The sequence below is a fragment of the Astatotilapia calliptera genome, chromosome 4 (genome assembly GCF_964374335.1).
Source record: "Astatotilapia calliptera chromosome 4, fAstCal68.1, whole genome shotgun sequence".
Taxonomy (NCBI): domain Eukaryota; kingdom Metazoa; phylum Chordata; class Actinopteri; order Cichliformes; family Cichlidae; genus Astatotilapia; species Astatotilapia calliptera.
The window spans coordinates 29,413,178-29,437,419 of record NC_137425.1 but is presented as its reverse complement, the minus strand read 5'-3'; the positions used below and the strand labels follow the sequence as shown (position 1 = coordinate 29,437,419).

Below are 24,242 nucleotides of genomic sequence, written 5' to 3'. Positions count from 1 at the left end.
CATGCCCTGGAGGGGGGGGAAAACAGCCCCGTCCAACACACACACACACACACACACCCTCTAGCAGATCATTACATGAAGGAACCTTTTTAAAAAAAAACAAGCGCGTCCATGCTCACAGGTGTACACACGGGTGATCACACCCACAAACTACACCCTTTTTGGCTCCTACCTCAAAGCACACTGTGTTCTGTTGATCTTATGTGCTGCACAATAATGTTTAATATTTAGTATTTACTGTCATATTCCCATATATCACTGTGATGTTGTTTATTCTATTACTCTTGTTCTCTTCTGCTTGTTTTCTTTTTTCTTTCTCAACAGGTGATCCAGGTGATCGATATATGCATTTTTTTTTTCCGCCCATTCTGTTGGTTTTTGTTTTTTGCCCTTCTCCCCCGTCCCTCTTCTCAGCTGTTTCTCTTTCCCTCTTTCTTTCTCCCATTCTTTCCCCCAGTCAAGTCTGTCCCGTATTCAGCAAGTGAAAATAAAATAAACAATAAAAGGTGAATCAAATGGACCATTATGGCAAGGCTGGGATGGTCAATTTGGTAAAGTAAATCCGTTGGGCATCTTTCTTTGCCTTTAGACAATAATTCTGATGGCAAAAGTGCCAAACGGGACAGGCAAAAAAAAACAAAAAAAAAAACAACCCAAAGCAACATACTAAACACAACACCATCGAATTAATCTAGCTAAGTGTAAACAGCAGTAAATACAAAATATTCAATGTTGTTGTGCAGCACGCAGGACAGACAGCGCACAATGTGCTTTGAAGGAGCAGCCAAGAAAGGTGTAATTTAAGTCTATGAACAGTGAACACGCGTGTGCACACTTGTGTGGATCAGCGCGCTTGTATTCAAATGGTTTCTACATGTAATGGTCTGCAAGAGGATGTAGAGAGCCATAGCCCTGTCCCCCAGGGCATGAAGCAGGCATGGAGAAGATCCAGGCCCCAGACATCCAGAGGCCCCAGAGTGCGAGAGCCCAAGGAGGACCACCGGAGGGGCATCCGTGCTCCCCTCATGGGAAGGGCTGAGGATCCCCAGACGAGGCGTCACCCAGTAGCCACCGAGCAGAAGCTAGAGGGGGCTGCACCGGCGTGCCCGCCGGCTCTGCCGGCAGGCAGCTGTGCCAGAGTGAACCGAGCCGCAGGCCCAGAGACCGGAGGCCTGAGGGCCCCCCGCACCCTGGAGGAGGCCTGACCGAGCAACAGGTGCCAGGCCCCGCCAAGTAGCCACCGGGAGTGAGCTGGTACATACCTGAGCGCCGAGCCCCGGACACCAAGAATCACCAATGCACCGACCCCTGAGGGCATCAGTCACCAGCAGGGAGTGTGGTGAGGGGAGATAGGCCTCCACACTTTGGAGGGCCTGGGAGTTCCAGGAGAGGTGGAGTCTAAGACCCGACCTGACATATAGACACAGACAAACAGGCACACACAGACACAAACATGCATTCCCACCCTCATGCACACATATACAAACACTCAGCACTCACCCAATGTAAGGATTGACATAAATGGACATGTACACACAATCACACTCCCCAAACATACTCCATACCCCGGGTCCAGGTACCCTCGCCCCCAGAGGGGGAAACAGAACCCAGACCCAAGAGATATTACCCTTCCCCCCGGGGTGGAGGCAAGCAGACCGTCCCAGGCTCCACAGCAGCAGGGAGGCCAATCGGACAGCCAACATCTCCTCCCCTGCCCCTGGCTGGGGCAGACTGTATGTGTTTGCAAAAGAGGACTCAAACGCAGACCAAAAACTGAACGTGGCGTGGATTTAACAAAAAACAAGCCGTTTATTGAGGCTAGCAAAAAGGGTACAAACAAAAGGGCATTGGTGAAACCAAACAATAACCTAAACTGGGTGAACTAAAACTAAACGTGAAAAAACCATAAACATGGTAAACTGACATAGACACCTGAAGTTGTGACATGGATGAGCAGACGACCTGACAAAGAATGACTGAAAGCACACGGACTAAATACACACAGGAGGATAATGAGGGAAGTGGGAACACATGGAGAAACAGCTGACACATGAACATAACGACGTCACAGTAGAAGAGTAAAACTAAACACGATGAACACAGGAACACCAGACCTCTTCAAAATAAAACAGGAAACATAAGACGCAGACATGACAACCTGAACTTGAAAACGTAAGACACAGACATGAAACACATGAAGGGGAAGGGAGACTTGACAAGGGCGGAAAACACAAGGGGAATCTAATAACAAAGAACTAGAACAACCTAGGCATGATAAAAAATGAACTTAGAAAACCAGAAGGGCTTAAACAAACTAAAACTCAAAACGCTGGGTCAAAAGACCCAGGATCGTGACAGGTTTGAGTACACAGACCGTCCAATGGACGCCGTTAACGTGCCCACCCTCAAGGCCCTATATATATATGTGTGTTTTATGAGAGTGTAAGTAATGTGGATGTCTAAGTTGTGAGATAAAATTGAGGCGCAGGTGGCCAGAAGGGGACAGAGGGGGGGGGGGGGGGATGTCTCCCCTGCACCCTGGTGACACACCCGCACCCCAAGGCCCTACCTGTGTGGGTGAGTGTAGTGGAGCGAGAAGAGGAAGGTAGCCGGGGATGGGGAGGAAAAGGAGGGAGGGGAGGATGCCCCTCCCTAGGGCCAGCTCCCCCGCTGACCCCAGTAGGCACCCCCGTCCTCTGGTACCCACCAAGGCAAGTGAGCCCAGGTCCATCCAGACCGGGGCCTACGGCAGCAGCACTGCCAAGCCGCACAGGACCCGGGGCAGCCCACCCTACCCCACCGCAGAGGAAACTGTACCCACCCCAACATTCAATCATCTCCCAGACTACACAAGACAACAGACACCCAGGTTAAGTTTACTCTCCACCTCTCCTATGTCTCTCCCCCACCTGCAGAGTGGACTCCTGGAAGGATGGAACAACCTCCCCGCCAGTTGAAAAGCCCCCCCAGTTAGGCCGATGCACAAGAGGACCCCTGTGCCAGGGCTGAGCCCCCGTCCACCCACCCGCCCACAACCTTGGCGACACACCGACGAGGACCGAAGCCCCCAAGGGGATTCTCCGTGCTGCCAGAGCCGCAGCACGGAGGCGAAGCAACCCCGAACCCCAAACCCCCACGCCTGCCCTGGATCCACTCAGGGGCAGCCAGGCCACCAGGCCAGTAACCTACGTCCACCAGTACAGACCATCCTCCAGCCCCACTGCACGCAGCCACGAGGAGAACAACCTCTAAGAGCGACCAGAGCCACTAACTAGGTTATGAACACAATTAGTTTCTGTAGTGACATCATCCAATTTTCCCAACAAGCATACTAAAGGGGAGGTTGGAATTTTACATTTCAGACACTTTGATAAGTCTTCACATATCTTGTTAGGTTTTGTATTGTTGATTGTCATTTATGCTTAGAAATATTTAACCATATATGCTTAGAGGTGTATAATCATTTGTAGATTGAAAGAATGTCTCATCCTAGGAGGTCTGTAACGGCTCTGAGTAGCATGAAGGGGGAGTGCGTTCACTCCCTCTACAGAGTGTTCTGGCATAGATCACACACCTCCTAGGAGAGGTCGTATCTTCTCTTGCTGATATATGGCATAGCAAACACACGTATATCTGTTTGAGTATAAGAGCCTTTTGTTCAGACGTCCTGGCACCAGCTTTGGGGAGTCTTCACAGGGTCACATCTTGACCACACACACACACACACACACACACACACACACACACACACAGGCAAGGTACTCTTTGTGTGTATGTAGACGTCATATGTTAATGAACCTATGCATATTCATGTAACCTCAATAAAAGAACAGTGGTACGGGAGAATGGACGAGAGCAACTGGGGTCAAGCGAAGGAACGGCGCCTGTCCGGTTCTCTCCCGTGCACGATAAACATGAAGAACTTTGCCTACTTGTGTCTTGCTTTGCAGTGTAATTATATTGTCCTCAACGTTCCAGCGGATAGGTTCAAGCTACAAACCTATCATTAATTGGTCCTTCGATGCCGGAGCCCTGGAATCGCATTCACCGAGGGGAGGAGAGGCACGCTGAAAGACTGACGTCAGCCAGGAAGTTCCTGTGGATTCGCTGTCTGTCTTTTCTCCTCGATGAATGACGATCGGCGAGATTCGAGGCTGATATTACACGCTAAGCAACACCGAGTAAGTTTAGAGTCCATCTCTATAACTGTACGTCTTCGCCGCTCAGTGGGGCGTTGTCCGTGGCCGCTCAGTGGGAATAAAATTACGTCTTCGCCGCTCAGTGGGGCGTTGTCCGTGGCCGCTCAGTGGGGCTAAAATTTGCCGTCTAAGTGGGGCGATGTACGAAGCCGCTCAGTGGGGTTTTTGTACAGAAGCATTAAGTCGCAGAGTTGCGCAGTTCGAACTTTTTTTTGTTTGCCGTCTTAGTGGGGCGAAATACAGACCGCTGTGTGGGGTACTGTAGTGAGTTCTCCACCGCTCAGTGGGATGTTGAGAAGTTCCGCGGGGTCCAGATTGTGCTGGACAATAGGCCTATTTTGTGTTGTTGTCGTTGTTGTCGTTTTTGTTGTTGTTGTGTGTGAGTGCGTGCGGAGCAGAACACGTGGTCTGTGACACCGACTGTTGTTGTTATCATGGGTTTCTAAGCAACCAAGAGTGAGTCGGAGGGAGACAGACGTTTGTGCTGGACTTTGCTCCTGGCAGCACAAAGTATTTAAATAAAGATGAGAGAGGAGTTTTCAGAAAACACACCAGCCTTGAAGAGCGTGTGGAGAAGGCCTGCCACATCAGCAGCACTTGAGATGTGCTCTGGTGAATGGTTTTCCCCCACCCCCTTGCTGACACAAAATGTTAACTCTTTAGCTTGCCCTGATCGACAACAGCCTGTGTGCCAGACCATAGATGTAATTGAGGTGGATAGCTGTTAAAAGTAATCTACATTAAGCTTGTGGTTGCTCAAATTCAGTACAATGACATATGAGGTGAAGTGATATAGGCAAATATTTAAACTAATGAAGTGCATAGAGGCACTTGATCTGTGTGAAAGACTGTCGTCTTATTATGAGCCATTGTTGAGATATAGAGCACACCTGTGAAAACAACTAATATGCTGAACCCTGTATGGCACATCTAAAAGTACATGATGGAGAAGCTGTATTGAATATGAAAGTGTAAGACTTTGCCGCTGTGGGCAGAGCATGCAACTACTGCGTGATGTTGCGTTGCGGTTTTTTTTCTTCTGAGCTGATGAGCAAGCTACACATTATCAGATCAAGAGCTGTCTGAGAACTACTCAAAGAGAGGGAAACAGAGCTCTGATAACTGTGATAACTGGAGTGTGCAGCGTTTCCGTGAGCAGTTTTCCTGCACCTTGACTCGTGTGTGTGTGTGTGTGTAGCATCAGCATCATGTTTTTGTTTATTTGTTTTGTTGGGTTAAAAATAATTAAATAAACTGGTGATCATATTTATGGATCACCATGGTATCATCAGCCATGTGATTTATTTATGCAGATGAAAAAGAGAAAGAATTTATATTGTAGATGAAAAATAATCATAGGAAAAGGTTTTGTGTTGATCAGCCAAAAACAACCACAATTTCATTTTCTGCTTTTAAGAAAGGATTGTTCACAAAAACACACACAGAGAGAGAGAGAGAGAGAGAGAGAGAGAGAGAGATGTGTGTTGATTAAGCAGTGATGATAATAATGAACATGTCTTAGTTTGTCACTTTCAGGTGAAAAGCAGACCTGAATCAATTTTCCACATGCAGCAGTCGGAAGAAAGTTATAGTTTAACATCATTGGAAACATGCAGGCCAAGTTTCTGGCTGACTTATTTACAGCGCCATGTGTCTCTCAACCTCACAAGCAAGCAAGCAAGCTCTCACCCCTCCCTGAAGACAAGGAATGCAGCTCCAAAGCAATAACATGATAAAGAGACAGCAGCAAGTCTTGAGCAAAGAGTCCCAGCAAAGCAGCAGCAATGTGGACAAACAGCATCAGAGAAGAAGAGCAAACCCATCATCCTGACTGATCGGATGAATGGCACTGTGTCTACAACAAGCTGAAACTTCACTGTGCATGTGAAGAAAACGTTTGAGGAGAACTGAACAGTTGGAGTTTGACATTTGCCACCTGTGGAGTAAAATGGCAAGAAGAGACAGTGGGACACAGGACAAAGATGAAGGAGAACTGGGATTAACGTGAACGGTATGATATGGCCCACCCCTTATAATAGTTACAGCTATCTTCATGAAGTTGTACAAAAACGCTTTATTTCGCCAAGACAGTAGGTTTCCGACTATTAGTATAGGTTTTCATTTTGTGAATAACTTGAAAATCTTAGGTCAAACAGCTGCAAAACCTGTTTGATCAACACGGGGATATTGAATTCTATAAGATAAAGTCATAAATATGTGTGTCTGATCCTTCTATCAAAGGTTAAAGCTAACTTCTTGAAGTTGTACAAAAGCTAACTTCTTGAAGTTGTACAAAAAGGCTTTATTTCGCCAAGACAGTGTGTTTCTGACTACTACATGCACTTGAATGGAGTTCTCGCCCGAATTAAAGTATAGGTTTTCCTCTTGTGAAAAACTTGAAAATCTTAGCTCAAACAGCTGCAAAACCTGTTTGCCCAGCACGGAGATATTGAATGCTATAAGATAAAGCCATACATACAGTGGGGCAAAAAAGTATTTAGTCAGCCACCGATTGTGCAAGTTCCCCCACCTAAAATGATGACAGAGGTCAGTAATTTGCACCAGAGGTACACTTCAACTGTGAGAGACAGAATGTGAAAAAAAAATCCATGAATCCACATGGCAGGATTTGTAAAGAATTTATTCGTAAATCAGGGTGGAAAATAAGTATTTGGTCACCTCAAACAAGGAAAATCTCTGGCTCTCACAGACCTGTAACGTCTCCTGTAAGAAGCTTTTCTGTCCCCCACTCGTTACCTGTATGAATGGCACCTGTTTGAACTCATCATCTGTATAAAAGACACCTGTCCACAGCCTCAAACAGTCAGACTCCAAATTCCGCCATGGCCAAGACCAAAGAGCTTTCGAAGGACACCAGGAAAAGTATTGTAGACCTGCACCAGACTGGGAAGAGTGAATCTACAATAGGCAAGCAGCTTGGTGTGAAAAAATCAACTGTGGGAGCAATCATCAGAAAATGGAAGACATACAAGACCACTGATAATCTCCCTCGATCTGGGGCTCCACGCAAGATCTCATCCCGTGGGGTCAAAATGATCATGAGAACGGTGAGCAAAGATCCCAGAACCACACGGGGGGACCTGGTGAATGACCTGCAGAGAGCTGGGACCAAAGTAACAAAGGTCACCATCAGTAACACACTACAACGGCAGGGAATCAAATCCCGCAGTGCCAGACGTGTTCTGCTGCTGAAGCCAGTGCATGTCCAGGCCCGTCTGAAGTTTGCCAGAGAGCACATGGATGATACAGCAGAGGATTGGGAGAATGTCATGTGGTCGGATGAAACCAAAGTAGAACTTTTTGGTATAAACTCAACTCGTCGTGTTTGGAGGAAGAAGAATACTGAGTTGCATCCCAAGAACACCATACCTACTGTGAAGCATGGGGGTGGAAACATCATGCTATGGGGCTGTTTTTCTGCCAAGGGGACAGGACGACTGATCCGTGTTAAGGACAGAATGAATGGGGCCATGTATCGTGAGATTTTGAGCCAAAACCTCCTTCCATCAGTGAGAACTTTGAAGATGACACGAGGCTGGGTCTTCCAACATGACAATGATCCAAAACACACCGCCCGAGCAACAAAGGAGTGGCTCCGTAAGAAGCATTTGAAAGTCCTGGAGTGGCCTAGCCAGTCTCCAGACCTCAACCCCATAGAAAATCTGTGGCGGGAGTTGAAAGTCCGTGTTGCTCGGCGACAGCCCCAAAACATCGCTGCTCTCGAGAAGATCTGCATGGAGGAATGGGCCAAAATACCAGCTACTGTGTGTGCAAACCTGGTAAAGACCTATAGTAAACGTTTGACCTCTGTTATTGCCAACAAAGGTTATGTTACAAAGTATTGAGTTGTATTTTTGTTATTGACCAAATACTTATTTTCCACCCTGATTTACGAATAAATTCTTTACAAATCCTACCATGTGGATTCATGGATTTTTTTTTTCACATTCTGTCTCTCACAGTTGAAGTGTACCTCTGGTGCAAATTACTGACCTCTGTCATCATTTTAGGTGGGGGAACTTGCACAATCGGTGGCTGACTAAATACTTTTTTGCCCCACTGTATGTGTGTCTGAGTCTACTATTAAAAGTTACAGCTATTTATATGAAGTTGTACAGAAACGCTTTATTTCGCCAAGACAGTGCGTTTCTCACTGTTACATGCGCTGATATCATGCACATTTTACCAGGGCCTGTGCTGCTGGCTGATGCCATCCACATCTCACCAGGCCTGTGCTACTGGCTGAGCCCAACTACATTTCAACAGGGCCTGTGCTACTGGCTGAGGCCAACTACATTTGACCAGGGCGTATGTTGCTGGCTAAGGCCATCTACATTTCCCTGGGACCTGTGGTGCTGGCTGATGCCATCCACAATACACAAGTGCCTGTGCTACTGTCTGATTCCATCCACATTTCACCACGGCCAGTGCTTCCTGTGAGGCCATCATCACCACACCAGGGCCTGAGGTGCTGGCTGAGGCCATCCACATTACACCAGGGCCATTGCTTCCTGCGATGCCACCTTCACCACACCAGGGCTTGTGCTGCTCGTTGATGCCATCCACATTACACCAGGGCCATTGCTTCCTGGGAGACCATCTTCACCACACCAGGGCTTGTGCTGCTCGTTGATGCCATCCACATTACACCAGGGTGTGTGGTGCTGACCAATGCCATCCATATTTCAGTGTTGTTAGATGAGGCCATCCACATTACAACATGGCCTGTGCTTCTGGCTGAGGCCAACTACAATTTACCAAGCACTTTGTTGGTGGCATATCCCATCCACAATACACAAAGGCCTGTGCTACTGGCTGATACCATCCACATTTCACCAGGGCCAGTGGTGTTGGGTAAGGCCATCCACATTAAACCAGGGTCTGTGGTGCTGGCCATTACCATCCACATTTCACCAGGGCCAGTTTTGTTAGATGAGGCCATCCGTATTAAAACAGGGCCTGTGCTACTAGCTGTTGGTGGTTGATGCCATCCACAATACACAAAGGCCTGTGCTACTGGGTGATGCTATCCACATTACACCACGGCAAGTGCTTCCTGTGAGGCCATCACCATCACAGCCCCTGTGCCTGTGGTGCTGGCTGAGGCCATCCACATTACATCAGGACCTGTGATGCTGGATTATACCATCCACATTACACCAGTGCCATTGCTTCCTGGGAGGCTATCCTCACCACACCAGGGCTTGTGCTGCTCATTGATGCCATCCACATTACACCAGGGTGTGTGGTGCTGACCAACACCATCCATATTTCACCAGGGCCAGTGTTGTTAGATGAGGCCATCCACATTACAACAAGGCCCGTGCTACTGGCTGAGGCCAACTACATTTCAAAAGGGTGTATGTTGCCAGCTGAGGCCATCTACATTTCACCAGGGCCTGTGTTGGTGGCTGATGCTATCCACATTACACCAGGGCCAGTGATTCCTGTGAGGCCATCTTCACCAGACCAGGACCTGTGTTGCTGGCTGATACCATCCACATTACACAAGGGCCTGTGGTGTTGCTGGCTGATGTCATTCCAATACACAACACTGCAAAAACCCACCTCCTTAATACTAGGAAAAATACACTTATTTTTGGTGAAGATTTGCTTAAAACAAGTGAAATTATCTGGCCATGGGGTAAGTGTTTTTTTCTTAATAAGATTTCTTGAAATAAGAACAATATCTAGATTTAAATAAAGCTAAAAAAAAGTATTTTACACTCATTCCAGGCAACAAATCAGAACATTGAAACTTAAAATAAGCTTTAACCACTTATTATAGGCCACAAATAAGATAATAAAGCTTAAAAAATAAGTCTTTTACACTTATTCCAGGCAACAAATCAGAACATTGAAACTTAAAATAAGCTTTAACCACTTATTGTAGGCCACAAATAAAGATATTAAAGCTAACAATAAGTCTTTTACACTTATTCCAGGCAACCAATCATGGCTTGAAATCTAAAATAAGCTTTAACCACTTGTTCTAAGTAAAATGTTGAACAAATGAAATCTGAAAATAGGCATAAAACACTTATTCTAACAAACAAATCAAGGCAAATAATATAAAAACTAATATAAAAACTAGTACATTAAATCATTTGAAAGATTCTTCTTTTTAAATTTAGCTAAACACTACTTTAAGATTATATTGCTGATTAAGGACAAAACAAAACTGAAACAGAGCAAAAGTGTCCATCTTTATTTGTCCACTTTAACAATAACCTGCAGATAATAAAGATACAATTGAACAGTACAGGTCCAACATTATGAGTTTGTTTAAGTAGTTTCAACATTTCAACAGCCTTGGAGGTTTCGCCATTGCCCCATTAAAATTGACGAGTGACATAGGAAGACCACAAAGATTCAAATTTCTTCCAAATGACACCAAATACCACAAAACTTGTCTGGGTGAGTAAATGAACATTTTCCATTTTAGAAATAAGACCCAGATTGAAAAAACAAAAAACAAAACAGAAGTGCCCTCTCCTAATCTTATCTGAAATTTACACACTATTTTCCAATAAATGCATGCCATTCTGCCAGGGCTTTTCTGTAAGATGATGTAGTGTCATGCTCATGAATGGCATCCTGGAGAACTTCTGTCTGAATGACAGACAGCAGGGTTGCCACGCATTTGGGGGAAGTCAGATGGAGTGCATAAAAGTATGCCATCACATATATCATAGCCTCACCAAGTTTTTCTTTGTCAAATGTTGTAACTGGTAAATTACCAACAGCAATGGCACACTTGCAGCCATCGAACATCACTACTGGACATGACAAGCTTCGTTTCTGGAGGACAGCATCTGGATCTTCTGTAGGCTGCAAGACACAAAAGACATGACAGTTAACATCTTATGTTAATTGTATGTTTTTTTGCTGGGATTTGGTCATAATATCAGAGACGTCATTATCTTGTTCTTTGTTGGTTACACACATTTTATAGTAGTTTAGACTTATGGTTTATCAGTGTCAAGCGACTCCTTATGTGACCACACTCGTGTACATTAAATACGTTATAAATTAATGAAAACAATAAATTATAGATTTAAGACTTTCGGCTGAAACCGAAAAAGCATTTTTGAGTCATGTTTGACCGAAATATTTCGTTTGCCAAATTTTCTGTATATCTTTATAAGCAAATTTTTATAAAACTTACCTTCAGGACATGTAGAAATGCTTCAGAAGCATTCCCCATCTTTTTTGGTCGATGGGCAGGTGTGGGAAGGAGCGTTGGAAGAGCCTTCATCAGTGCAAGGTGGGCTTCAGCTGGACAAAGCAGAAACAAACCTTCATAAACATAAATTTTAAAGGATGAGAACTTTGTATTCAAATGGTAAAACTTAATTTTGTCCATGGTCATTGTTGGATTCATTGCCTTCTTTGACACTCCGTAGAACTCTACCCTTAAGGGCCTGTGCTACTGGCTGAGGCCAACTACATTTCACCAGGGCGTATGTTGCCTCCTAAGGCTGTCTACATTTCACGAGGGCCTGTGCTGCTGTGTGAGGCCATCTACATTTCACCAAAGCCTGTGTTGCTGGCTGAGGCAATCCACATTACACCAGGGCCACTGCTTCCTGTGAGGCCATCTTCACCACACCAGGGCCTGCGTTGCTGGCTGATGCCATCCACATTACACCAGGGCATGTGCTACTGGCTTAGTCCAACTACATTTCACCAGGGCCTTTATTGTTGGCTGAGGCCATCCACATTACACCAGGGCCATTGATGCTGGCTTATACCATCCACATTACACCAGGGCCATTGCTTCCTGGGACGCCATCTTCACCACACCAGGGCTTGTGCTGCTTGTTGATGCCATACACATTACACCAGGGTGTGTGGTGCTGACCAATTCCATCCATATTTCACCGGGGCCAGTGTTGTTAGATGAGGTCATCCACATTACAACATGGCCTGTGCTGCTAGCTAAGGCCATCTACATCACACCAGGGCCTGAGCTTCTGTTGGTAAAGGCCATTTACAGCACACCAGCACTTGTGCTACTGGCTGAGGCAATCTACAGTACAGAAGGGACTGAGCTGCTCTTTGTAGAGGCCATCTACAGCACACCAGGGCCTGTGCTGCTGGCTGATGCCATCTACAGCACACCAGGTAGGGGTGGGTTTTAATAATCGATTCATCGATTAAAATCAATTCTGGCTTGGATAACGTGATATCGATTCATTAAAATCCTGAATCGATTTTTCTATATAAATGTATTTTCCCCGAAATTCCAGAATCTCACGTGAAACGTCACAAAATTTTGACAACCACCAAACAGCTAAAACAGTAAATGAGAGCAGGTACACGGATTCTGCACAAAGACGTAAACACAGAGCGCAACCCCCGGATCAGAATCAGTGACATGTCGCCTTTCTCACTGACGGCACGGACACGGTCGGGGCTGAAAGCCGACACCTCGCTGATTCTTATATGTCGGCGGGTCTGTGCTTTGTGTTTTCGCCCTTTTTGCGCTGATTCTAAAGCTCTTAGTTTGATCTCTCTCCAAACAATATTGACCAAACCAGCAGCAAAAGAAGATCCAATCTACGCTTCACATAAACATCGTCATGAATTCAATCTGACTTTTGCTGTTTTGCTTCTACCACGATAAAATCACACGATGGTTTTTTTTTCTCCTTTTATTTACTTCCGAAAAGAAAACCTAATTTTTGCCGTTCAATACTGAACAAATTTTAACTTTTTAAAATCATGCAAAATGCTGTGTCTCTAATAAAACTGTTGTAACTTCACAAGGTAATGTTCATATGCTGGTTAATGGTTTTCTTTTGTTTTTGATGTACTGCAGAATATTTTTATAAAATCCCAGGAAAATCACCTTCATGTTTTTCTGTGTTTTATCTTCAGCTACTTTGACACAAATGCATCTGCTGTGATGCTCACACCTTTGATAAAGTCTCAAAAGTGTCAGCTTCCTTTTTATGGATACAAAAATATGTAAATGTACTGATATGAATTATAATATTTCTGACTGAGGCAAAATTTCCTAGATTCTAATCCAATTGAATCAAATCGTGGATCGAATCGATTCAGGACCTTGTGAATTAGAATCGAATTGATTGTAGAAATCAGTGACGATACCCAGCCCTAACACCAGGGCCTGTGCCAGTGGCTGAGGCCATCTAAAAAACATCAGGGCCTGTGATTCTGGCTGCGTCCATCTACATCTCACCAAGGCCTGTGCTGCTACCTTATGCCATCAATATTGCAACAGGGCCGGTGCTGCTGTCTTAGGCCATCAACATTACACCATGGACCGTGCTGCTCTTGGTAGAGGCAATCTACAGTACACCATGGCCTGTGGTGCTGTTGGTAGAGGCCATCTTCACAACAGCAGGGCCTGTGCTGCTTGCTTAGGCCATCTACATTACACCATAGCCTGTGCTGCTGGCTGATGCCATCAACATCACAGCAGAGCCTGTGCTGCTAGCTAAAGCCATCTACATTACACCAGGGTCTGTGCTGATGGCTGAGGTCTGTTACATTACATCAGGGCCTTAGCTGCTGTTGGTAGAGTCCATCGAAGGCACACCAGGGCCGGTGCTGCTAGCTGAAGCCATCTATAGCACACCAGGTCCTGTGCTGCTGACGGAGGCCATCTAAATTGCACCATGGCCTGTGCTGATGCTGGTAGATGCCATCTACAGCACACCAGTGCCTGTGCTGCTGGCTTAGGCCATCTACATTGCACCAGGGCCTGTGCTGCTACCTTATGCCATCAACATTGCAACAGGGCCTGTGCTGCTGGCTTAGGCCATCTACATTGCACCAGGACCTGTGCTGCTACCTTATGCCATCAACATTACACCATGGCATGTGCTGCTCTTGTAGAGGCAATCTACAGTACACAAGGGCCTCTGCTGACTGAGGGATTCTACACAACATCAGGGTCTTAGCTGCTGGCTGAGGCCATCTACATTACACCAGGGCCTGTGCTGCTGGCTGATTATATCCAAAACACACCAGAGCCTTATCTGTTAGCTGATGCCATCTACTTTACACCATGGCCTGTGCTGCAGGCTGAGGCCATCTACAGCACACGAGAGCCTGTGCTTTTGGCTGAGGCCAGCTACACTACACAATGGACTGTGCTGCAGGCTGATGAAATCCAAAGCACACCAAGGCCTGTGCTGCAGGCTTAGGCCTGGTGAAATTCAATATCCCCGTGCTGGGCAAACAGGTTTTTCAGCTGTTTGAGCTAAGATATTCAAGTTATTCACATAATGAAAACATATACTTTGTTTCGGGCGAGTTCCCCATTCAAATGCATGTAACAGTGAGAAACGCACTGTCTTGGCGAAAGAAAGCGTTTTTGTACAACTTCATATATATAGCTGTAACTTTTGATAGAAGACTCAGACAAACATGTTTATGGCTTTATCTTATAGAACTCAAGGTCTCCGTGCTGGGTAAACAGGTTTTGCAGCTGTTTGTGCTGATATTTTCAAGTTATTCACATAATGAAAACCTATACTTTCTTTCGGGCGAATTCTCCATTCAAATGCATTTAATCGAAACGCACTGTCTTGACGAAATAAAGCGTTTTTGTACAACTTCATATAAATAGCTGTAACTTTCGATAGAAGACTCAGACACACACATATTTACGGCTTTATCTTATAGAATTCAATATCCCCTTGCTGGGCAAACAGGTTTTGCAGGTGTTTGAGCAGAGATTTTCAAGTTATTCACATAATGAAAATCTATACTTTGTTTCGGGCGAGTCCCCATTCAAATGCATGGAAATTGCAAGAAACGCGCTGTCTTGACGAAATAAAGCGTTTTTGTACAACTTCATATAAATAACCGTCACTTTTGATAGAAGACTCAGGCATACATATTTATGGCTTTATCTTACAGAAATCAATATCCCCGTGCTGGGCAAACAGGTTTTGCAACTGTTTGAGCTAAGATATTCAAGTTATAAGCATAATGGAAACCTATACTTTGTTTCGGGCGAAACAGTTTATACAGGGAGTGCAGACTTATTAGGCAAATGAGTATTTTGTCCACATCATCCTCTTCATGCATGTTGTCTTACTCCAAGCTGTATAGGCTCGAAAGCCTACTACCAATTAAGCATATTAGGTGATGTGCACTCTGTAATGAGAAGGGGTGTGGTCTAATGACATCAACACCCTATATCAGGTGTGCATAATTATCAGGCAACGTCCTTTCCTTTGGCAAAATGGGTCAAAAAAAGGACTTGACAGGCTCAGAAAAGTCAAAAATAGTGAGATATCTTGCAGAGGGATGCAGCAGTCTCAAAATTGCAAAGCTTCTGAAGCGTGATCATCGAACAATCAAGCGTTTCATTCAAAATAGTCAACAGGGTTGCAAGAAGCGTGTGGAAAAACCAAGGCGCAAAATAACTGCCCATGAACTGAGAAAAGTCAAGCGTGCAGCTGCCAAGATGCCACTTGCCACCAGTTTGGCCATATTTCAGAGCTGCAACATCACAAGGTGTGCAATACTCAGAGACATGGCCAAGGTAAGAAAGGCTGAAAGACGACCACCACTGAACAAGACACACAAGCTGAAACGTCAAGACTGGGCCAAGAAATATCTCAAGATTGATTTCTCTAAGGTTTTATGGACTGATGAAATGAGAGTGAGTCTTGATGGGCCAGATGAATGGGCCCGTGGCTGGATTGGTAAAGGGCAGAGAGCTCCAGTCCGACTCAGACGCCAGCAAGGTGGAGGTGGAGTACTGGTTTGGGCTGGTATCATCAAAGATGAGCTTGTGGGGCCTTTTCGGGTTGAGGATGGAGTCAAGCTCAACTCCCAGTACTACTGCCAGTTTCTGGAAGACACCTTCTTCAAGCAGTGGTACAGGAAGAAGTCTGCATCCTTCAAGAAAAACATGATTTTCATGCAGGACAATGCTCCATCACACGCGTCCAAGTACTCCACAGCGTGGCTGGCAAGAAAGGGTATAAAAGAAGAAAAACTAATGACATGGCCTCCTTCTTCACCTGATCTGAACCCCATTGAGAACCTGTGGTCCATCATCAAATGTGAGATTTACAAGGAGGGAAAACAGTACACCTCTCTGAACAGTGTCTGGGAGGCTGTGGTTGCTGCTGCACGCAATGTTGATGGTGAACAGATCAAAACACTGACAAAATCCATGGATGGCAGGCTTTTGAGTGTCCTTGCAAAGAAAGGTGGCTATATTGGTCGCTGATTTGTTTTTGTTTTGTTTTTGAATGTCAGAAATGTATATTTGTGAATGTGGAGATGTTATAATGGTGTCACTGGTAAAAATAAATAATTGAAATGGGTATATATTTCTTTTTTGTTAAGTTGCCTAATAATTATGCACAGTAATAGTCACCTGCACACACAGATATCTCCCTAAAATAGTTAAAACTACAAACAAACTAAAAACTACTTCCAAAAACATTCAGCTTTGATATTAATGAGTTTTTTGGGTTCATTGAGAACATGGTTGTTGTTCTATAATAAAATTATTCCGCAAAAATACAACTTGCCTAATAATTCTGCACTCCCTGTATACGTGGATGGATCAGCTAGCAACAAAAGGACTGGTGAAATGTAGTTGGCCTAAACCATGAGTGCCTGGTGAAATGTGGATGGTACTGGAAAGCAGCACAGAATCTGGTAAAAATTTGAATCGACCAACCTCACATGCCCTGGTGTAATGTGCATGGCATCAACGAGTAGCACAGGCCCTGGTGAAATTTAGTTAGTCTAAGCGATCAACAGAAGCCCTTGTGTGGATGGCATCAGCCAGAAACGCAGGTTCTGGTAAAATGTAGATGGCCTCAGAAAGCAGTACAGGCCCTGGTGTGGTGAAGATGGCCTCACAGGAAGCAGTGGCCCTGATGCAATGTGGATGGCATCAGCCAGTAGCACAGGCCTTTGTATATTGTGGATTGGACCAGCCACCAACAAAGGCCCTTGTGAAATGTAGTTGGCCTCAGCCATGACCACAGGCCCTGGTAAAATGTAAATGTCCTAAGCCAGTATCACAGGCCCTGTTGTAATGTGGATGGCCTGATCTAACAACACTGTCCCTGGTGAAATATGGATGGGCTCATCTAAGAACAGTGGCCCAGGTGAAATGTGGATGGTATTGGCCTGCACCACAGGCCCTGGTGTAATGTGGATGGCCTCAGCCAAAAGCACACTCCCTGGTGTGGTGAAGATGGCCTCACAGGAAGCACTGTCCCTGGTGTAATGTGAATGGTCTTAGCCAGTAGCACACGCGCTTGTGTATTGTGGATCGCATCAGCCAGCAATACAAGCCCTGGTGAAATGTGGATGGTATCAACGAGTAGCACAGGTCCTGGTGTAATGTGAATGTCCTCAGCCAACACCACTGGCCCTAGTGTAATGTGGATGGCATCAGCCAGTATCACAGGCCGTTGTGTATTGTGGATGGTTTCGGACAGCACCACATGCCCTGATATAATGTGGATGGCATCAACAAGTAGCACAGACCCTCGTGTAATGTGGAGGGCCTCATCCAAAGACACAGGCCCGTGTGAAATGTGGATGGTTTTGGCCAGTAGCACAGGCCCTTGTATATTGTGGATCGCATCAGCCAGCAACACAAGCCCTGGTGAAATGTGGATGGTATCAACGAGTAGCAAAGGCTCCTGTGTAATGTGGATGGCATCAGCCAGTATCACAGGCCCTGGTGAAATGTAGTTGGCCTCAGGCAGTAGCACAAGCCCTGGTGTAATGTGGATGTCATGAGCCAACAACGCAGGCCCTGGTGAAATATGGATGGTATCAGCCAAGAGCACAGGCCCTGGTGTGGTGAATATGGCCTAAAAGGGAGCTCTGGCCCTGCACTCAGAAAAATAAAGGTGCCAACTGGAACCAAAAGTGGTTCTTTAGACTGATGCCATAGAAGAACCTTTTTTGGTGCCACAAAGAACCTTTCAAACAATGGTTCTTTGAAGAACCATTTCTTTCAGTGGTTCATTGAAGAACCTTTAAAGGTGCCCCAAAGAACCATCAAGAAATGGTTCTTTGGGGCACCTTTAATGGTTTTTCAATGAACCTTTTTAAAAATGGTTCTTTAAAGAACCATTTTTAAAAAGGTCCTTCAAATGGTTCTTTAAAAGAACCATTTTAAAGAACCTTTTTTGAGTGGTTCTTTAAAAAACCATTTTAAATCTTTCAAAATAAAATGCATCATAAATTGAATTTGAGTAGGGTAAAAATAAATACGAGCACAGCATAGACATATATTAATGGTTTATTGTCATTTTGTAGTTACCAAAAGACAAAAAGGCATTTTAACCCTCAGCACAACATCACTACTAATACATGTCACATATTAGTGTTTTAAACAGTAATAATTAAATATATTTGCTATACTATAAATAAATATATATAAATACTATAGCTACAGATAACAGAACAATACATTTATTGTTTAATTAATAAAACATCAGAAAGTGATAAAACACATTAGAAATAGCAATAGCTTCATAACAGACCAATAAATCAACACATTTTCATCAGCAGATGTTTGCATGTTCAGTAAAAATATTTCAACAACAAGTTTATGATTAAAATGATCAATGAACTTTAGCATTACGCTATGTAATGTACGTTTCATGTTGTACTCATGGTCTTTTGTTAGTCCAGTTTAGGATAATGTCTCTGACGTATGTCTCATATCAAATACAGGGAGTGCAGAATTATTAGGCAAATGAGTATTTTGTCCACATCATCCTCTTCATGCATGTTGTCTTACTCCAAGCTGTATAGGCTCTAGGGCTGCCACGATTAGTCGACTAGTCACGATTATGTCGACTATTAAAATCGTCGACGACTAATTTAATAGTCGACGCATCGTTTGAAGCTTTGTAAGATCACAAAGGACGCAGGAATGAGTAGTAGGATTTAAGAGTGTAATAACGGACTGAAACAGAAGATGGCAGCACTGCATGTACAAGGATGCCAGCTGCCGTTAAACCCCGAAGAAGAAGAAGCTGTGTCCCAGAATTCATAGCGCAGCCCAGCATAGTTGTCAACAATGGCGGCAGCTAGTTAGTTTTAACTTTACTCTTATTATTCTTTCTGGGTCACAAAATAAACGTTTAACATATTTTCAGGCGAGAATGTAGCTGTGTAAACCTCAAATATCTGCTCAGTTTATCAAGACACCGCATATTTTCAAAAGCGCTCTGACGTTTTCGGAGACGTCTGTTACCCACTAGCTCGTTAGCTAGGCGGGGGCAAGGCTAACTAGAGCCGTGAGAACACCGGACTCCCGGCAAATCGTTTTCAAACCCACCGCCGTCTTTCGCTAGTCAGGTTTAACATATATATGAGTCACTTAGATAACTTAAAAATGTTATTGTTTGGCTTTCTTTAGTATTTTATTTGTTCCTGAGTAAATCTGTTTGGCTGAGATTAAAGTTATAGTTTTTGCACAGCTAAAACTGTCAAGCAGACAGCTGATTATCAGAAGTGTGAGACGCTGGAGAATATACTCCGGTGTCCTGTTATATTTTAGAAAGCAAGGAGTTTATTAAACTTCACCGAAAAAATCTGCAAATTTCATTAAAAATTAATAAACTACCATCTTGTCTTTATTTTTAGTTAGCACAAACACTTCAAGCTGTAAGCTAATGATAGTTATATAAGACCAGATGCTGCTGGTGCAATAAGCTGTACGCTGTACGTCCAATGGATGATGATCTGATTAGTCGACTAATCGCAAAAATAATCGGTGATTAGTCGACTATCAAAATAATCGTTTGTGGCAGCCCTAATAGGCTCGAAAGCCTACTACCAATTAAGCATATTAGGTGATGTGCATCTCTGTAATGAGAAGGGGTGTGGTCTAATGACATCAACACCCTATATCAGGTGTGCATAATTATTAGGCAACGTCCTTTCCTTTGGCAAAATGGGTCAAAAGAAGGACTTGACAGGCTCAGAAAAGTCAAAAATAGTGAGATATCTTGCAGAGGGATGCAGCAGTCTCAAAATTGCAAAGCTTCTGAAGCGTGATCATCGAACAATCAAGCGTTTCATTCAAAATAGTCAACAGGGTCGCAAGAAGCGTGTGGAAAAACCAAGGCGCAAAATAACTGCCCATGAACTGAGAAAAGTCAAGCGTGCAGCTGCCAAGATGCCACTTGCCACCAGTTTGGCCATATTTCAGAGCTGCAACATCACTGGAGTGCTCAAAAGCACAAGGTGTGCAATACTCAGAGACATGGCCAAGGTAAGAAAGGCTGAAAGACGACCACCACTGAACAAGACACACAAGCTGAAACGTCAAGACTGGGCCAAGAAATATCTCAAGACTGGTTTTTCTAAGGTTTTATGGACTGATGAAATGAGAGTGAGTCTTGATGGGCCAGATGGATGGGCCCGTGGCTGGATTGGTAAAGGGCAGAGAGCTCCAGTCCGACTCAGACGCCAGCAAGGTGGAGGTGGAGTACTGGTTTGGGCTGGTATCATCAAAGATGAGCTTGTGGGGCCTTTTTGGGTTGAGGATGGAGTCAAGCTCAACTCCCAGTCCTACTGCCAGTTTCTGGAAGACACCTTCTTCAAGCAGTGGTACAAGAAGAAGTCTGCATCCTTCAAGAAAAACATGATTTTCATGCAGGACAATGCTCCATCACACGTGTCCAAGTACTCCACAGCGTGGCTGGCAAGAAAGGGTATAAAAGAAGAAAAACTAATGACATGGCCACCTTGTTCACCTGATCTGAACCCCATTGAGAACCTGTGGTCCATCATCAAATGTGAGATTTACAAGGAGGGAAAACAGTACACCTCTCTGAACAGTGTCTGGGAGGCTGTGGTTGCTGCTGCACGCAATGTTGATGGTGAACAGATCAAAACACTGACAGAATCCATGGATGGCAGGCTTTTGAGTGTCCTTGCAAAGAAAGGTGGCTATATTGGTCGCTGATTTGTTTTTGTTTTGTTTTTGAATGTCAGAAATGTATATTTGTGAATGTGGAGATGTTATATTGGTTTCACTGGTAAAAATAAATAATTGAAATGGGTGTATATTTGTTTTTTGTTAAGTTGCCTAATAATTATGCACAGTAATAGTCACCTGCACACACAGATATCCCCCTAAAATAGCTAAAACTAAAATCAAACTAAAAACTACTTCCAAAAACATTCAGCTTTGATATTAATGAGTTTTTTGGGTTCATTGAGAACATGGTTGTTGTTCAATAATAAAATTATTCCTCAAAAATACAACTTGCCTAATAATTCTGCACTCCCTGTATATGTCATATCAAAACAAGCCCACACCTGCAGTTGTTTCAGTTTTTCACTGGTGTTTCCTGTCAGCTGGTCAACCTCACATCCATATCAGCCAACCAAATGACAAGTTCCTCCCTTTGTGCTTCAAATCCCTCCCACTCTGAGACAAGGAGCTGAAAGAGATAGAGAAAAGAGTCAATTATAAAGAAGAGAAAAGTGAAACCCTCCTCAGAAGGTCTGACTCGCATACCTGCAGTTGACCTGTGATGGACTCCAGTTTGGCGTTCACGTCATCCCTCGCCGATGCCAACAGCCGAGTCTGCAGGGTGCCCTGGAAGAGCTCAGTTAATGTTCGACTCCTCCTGGTCAGGCTCTCCAGCTGGATGAGCCGAGGTCTCCACTCTCGCCGCTGCCTCTGAACACAGAAACACAAATTGCATCTGAAGCAGGAGGTGCAGATTTTTTTTTGCTATTCTTTTCTAAATCCAGGCTAGATCACGTGGAGGTATTTGGAAAACTTTTTTGGCCAGCGGACAACTGTTGTCTTGCAGAAAGTCAAATCAAACATATGCGATACACAATCAATTCACAAGAACACATAAAAAAATAAGTCCAGTTCTTGCCTGATTACAAGTGAAATCTGCATCAAAACAGGGTGACAGAAGTAAAACGAGAGCACAAAGCCTCACTTTTTACAAGCCTGCTATTACAGTTCTCCTCTATGCAGACGACTTTCCTGTTTTCAAGGCACAACTTGGATCTGCTGTACGAATCTTATGGATACACACTAAATGAAACAATAGTGTGCATGACTCCAGATTCTGATCCCTCATCCTAATATGGTCTCAACATAGCAACAGCAAGAAAGCAAATGTTGAGGCTTCAAAATACAAAGTCCATAAACCAATGGCTGACATGGGTTTTATCATAAGGGTGATAAATATACAGATTTCAGTCTGTCTTAGAGATTTGATGTTCATTTACCTGCAGATGCACTATACGTACCTGCTCCATGGTTTTTCACAACATTTTGCACATCACTATTTAATACAGGAAGTAGGTGAACTAAAACAAGTCATCGTTCTTTGTGAGAGGACCATATTAATGAAACCAACCTCAATGACATCATAGGGATCCCTAAAGATGCTCCTGCTGCTTTTCTTCCTCCTCATCCTAAGCTTCCTTCTCCTTGTCCTCGCCTTCCATCCAATTGTAATTCAACCTAATTGTGTTTCTCCCCCTCCTCTTCCTCATTTTGTTGGAGCTGTGAACACAATTAATGTGAATCTGGATTAATTTGTGCAAACAAGAAAAATCTACAGCTTTTTGGTCAGAGGTGCTCTTGTGATTTAAGCCGGGTAGAGTAGATTTATGTGTTGATGCTACCTGCTTCAGCTCTGGCTGCTGAGTGATATTTACACCCTGGCTGGATTACAAACTTTAACCATGTGCTCAACTTTGGCCCAGTGCTGATACCTCTTGTTAGTATAACGACCTCATCTTAGCTTGTATGTATGATGTATGATGGTGGATAAATGAAATATACAAAAAAATTAACTATATTACAAAAGAACATCTACCTTGGAAACATCAAATGACTGGAGCATAACTTGTCAACTAGTCCGAAACTAAGTTATGCAGGAACAGTCAAAGACACACCTTCTCATGTCACATTTCTATTCATTTCTATATAATTCGATTAGACAATAAAGAGTTATCTAATCTAATTATTCATTCAAAACACTTATGCATAGCTGTATTTTATACAGCTCATACAGAATTTAAAGTACAGGTTCATGTGAGTATTTAATGTACGGCTCAGATCTACAGAATTTCGGAGTTTCTAGAGCAGACACAGAGCTCACGTCATAACAGGCTTCAGGCGCCATTTTAGTGACTTTAACAATATATTAAATTTTAATTTCGGTCTAGCTGACATTAGGTTATGTACGCAGCACGCAATTGAACCACATATTTTAGAGGCCAAAGGTTCAAATTAGCTGGGAGCAGCTTCACTTAATTATAACAGTGGTTTTGTTAGGAAAACATTTGGATACTAAATTGCGCTGACCTCAACGGCTAACGTATCTAGCTAATCGCTACTGTTAGCACAACATTAACAGCAAGCTACAATGACGAGTAACAAAAACAAAACAGTAATAAGGTTTTAATGAAAATGTTTTACCTTTTCTAACAGTCCCAGAATCCACAGCTTCAAAGTCCAGCAGGTACTGAAGACTGTTATCCGTTTCGCTGTCACCGTCCGTGAGTTTTTTTTCCCGAAGGTCAAGGCCCGCCGCTCGCACACTCTGTCTGCGCATGCGCATCCCAACGACTGAATCCCTCCGTCCGCTCCCGGGAGGTTATAGTATGACGTGTTCTCTCTCTCTCCCTGTCATGTATTTGGCTCGAAACACATATTAACAAATTGATCAGTGATGAACAACTACTCAGATCATTTACCTAAGCAGTGTGCTTTGTCAAAACGAAGTCTGTGTCCATTACACTGACGTTCTGTTCTGCAGTTGTTATTTACTTGTATTTTATAATTTGACTTTACATACTGCTGGGTGGTTTGTAAAGTTTATTATTATCATTATGCTATATTTTCAAAAATATATAATAATCTCAAAAGTAATGCCTTGGAGTAGAAAATAGTAATGCTTTATTAAAATTTAAAACTAAAGTACAGTATTTGAATGTGTGTATTGTGTCAATTATTTCTAACTTTTATTTGAATATTCAGTTTCCTACCATCTTCTC

General features: G+C 43.8%; 1 protein-coding gene across 1 annotated transcript; it reads right to left on the bottom strand.

The window, feature by feature from the left end:
* Nucleotides 1-18,473: 18,473 nt before the first annotated feature.
* LOC145428605 (uncharacterized) lies at nt 18,474-23,871 on the bottom strand. Its single transcript, XM_080301029.1, has 4 exons — nt 23,665-23,871; nt 22,595-22,743; nt 21,730-21,894; nt 18,474-21,652 (listed from the first exon to the last, which is right to left on the bottom strand). Exons 2-4 carry the CDS (start codon nt 22,649-22,651, stop codon nt 21,563-21,565), a joined length of 312 nt encoding a protein of 103 aa, XP_080157155.1. The 5' UTR covers nt 22,652-22,743; nt 23,665-23,871; the 3' UTR covers nt 18,474-21,562.
* Between the last annotated feature and the right edge of the window lie 371 nt (nt 23,872-24,242).

What these genes read in the sequence shown, in the direction of transcription:
- LOC145428605 (XM_080301029.1), bottom strand. Translation starts at nt 22,651, where the DNA reads ATGAGGAGGAAGAAAAGCAGCAGGAGCATCTTTAGGGATCCCTATGAT. An exon ending in ATCCCTATGATGTCATTGAG is followed by an intron (nt 21,895 to 22,594) that starts GTTGGTTTCATT and finishes TTCTGTGTTCAG; the next exon opens with AGGCAGCGGCGAGAGTGGAG. An exon ending in CCATCACAGGTCAACTGCAG is followed by an intron (nt 21,653 to 21,729) that starts GTATGCGAGTCA and finishes TATCTCTTTCAG; the next exon opens with CTCCTTGTCTCAGAGTGGGA.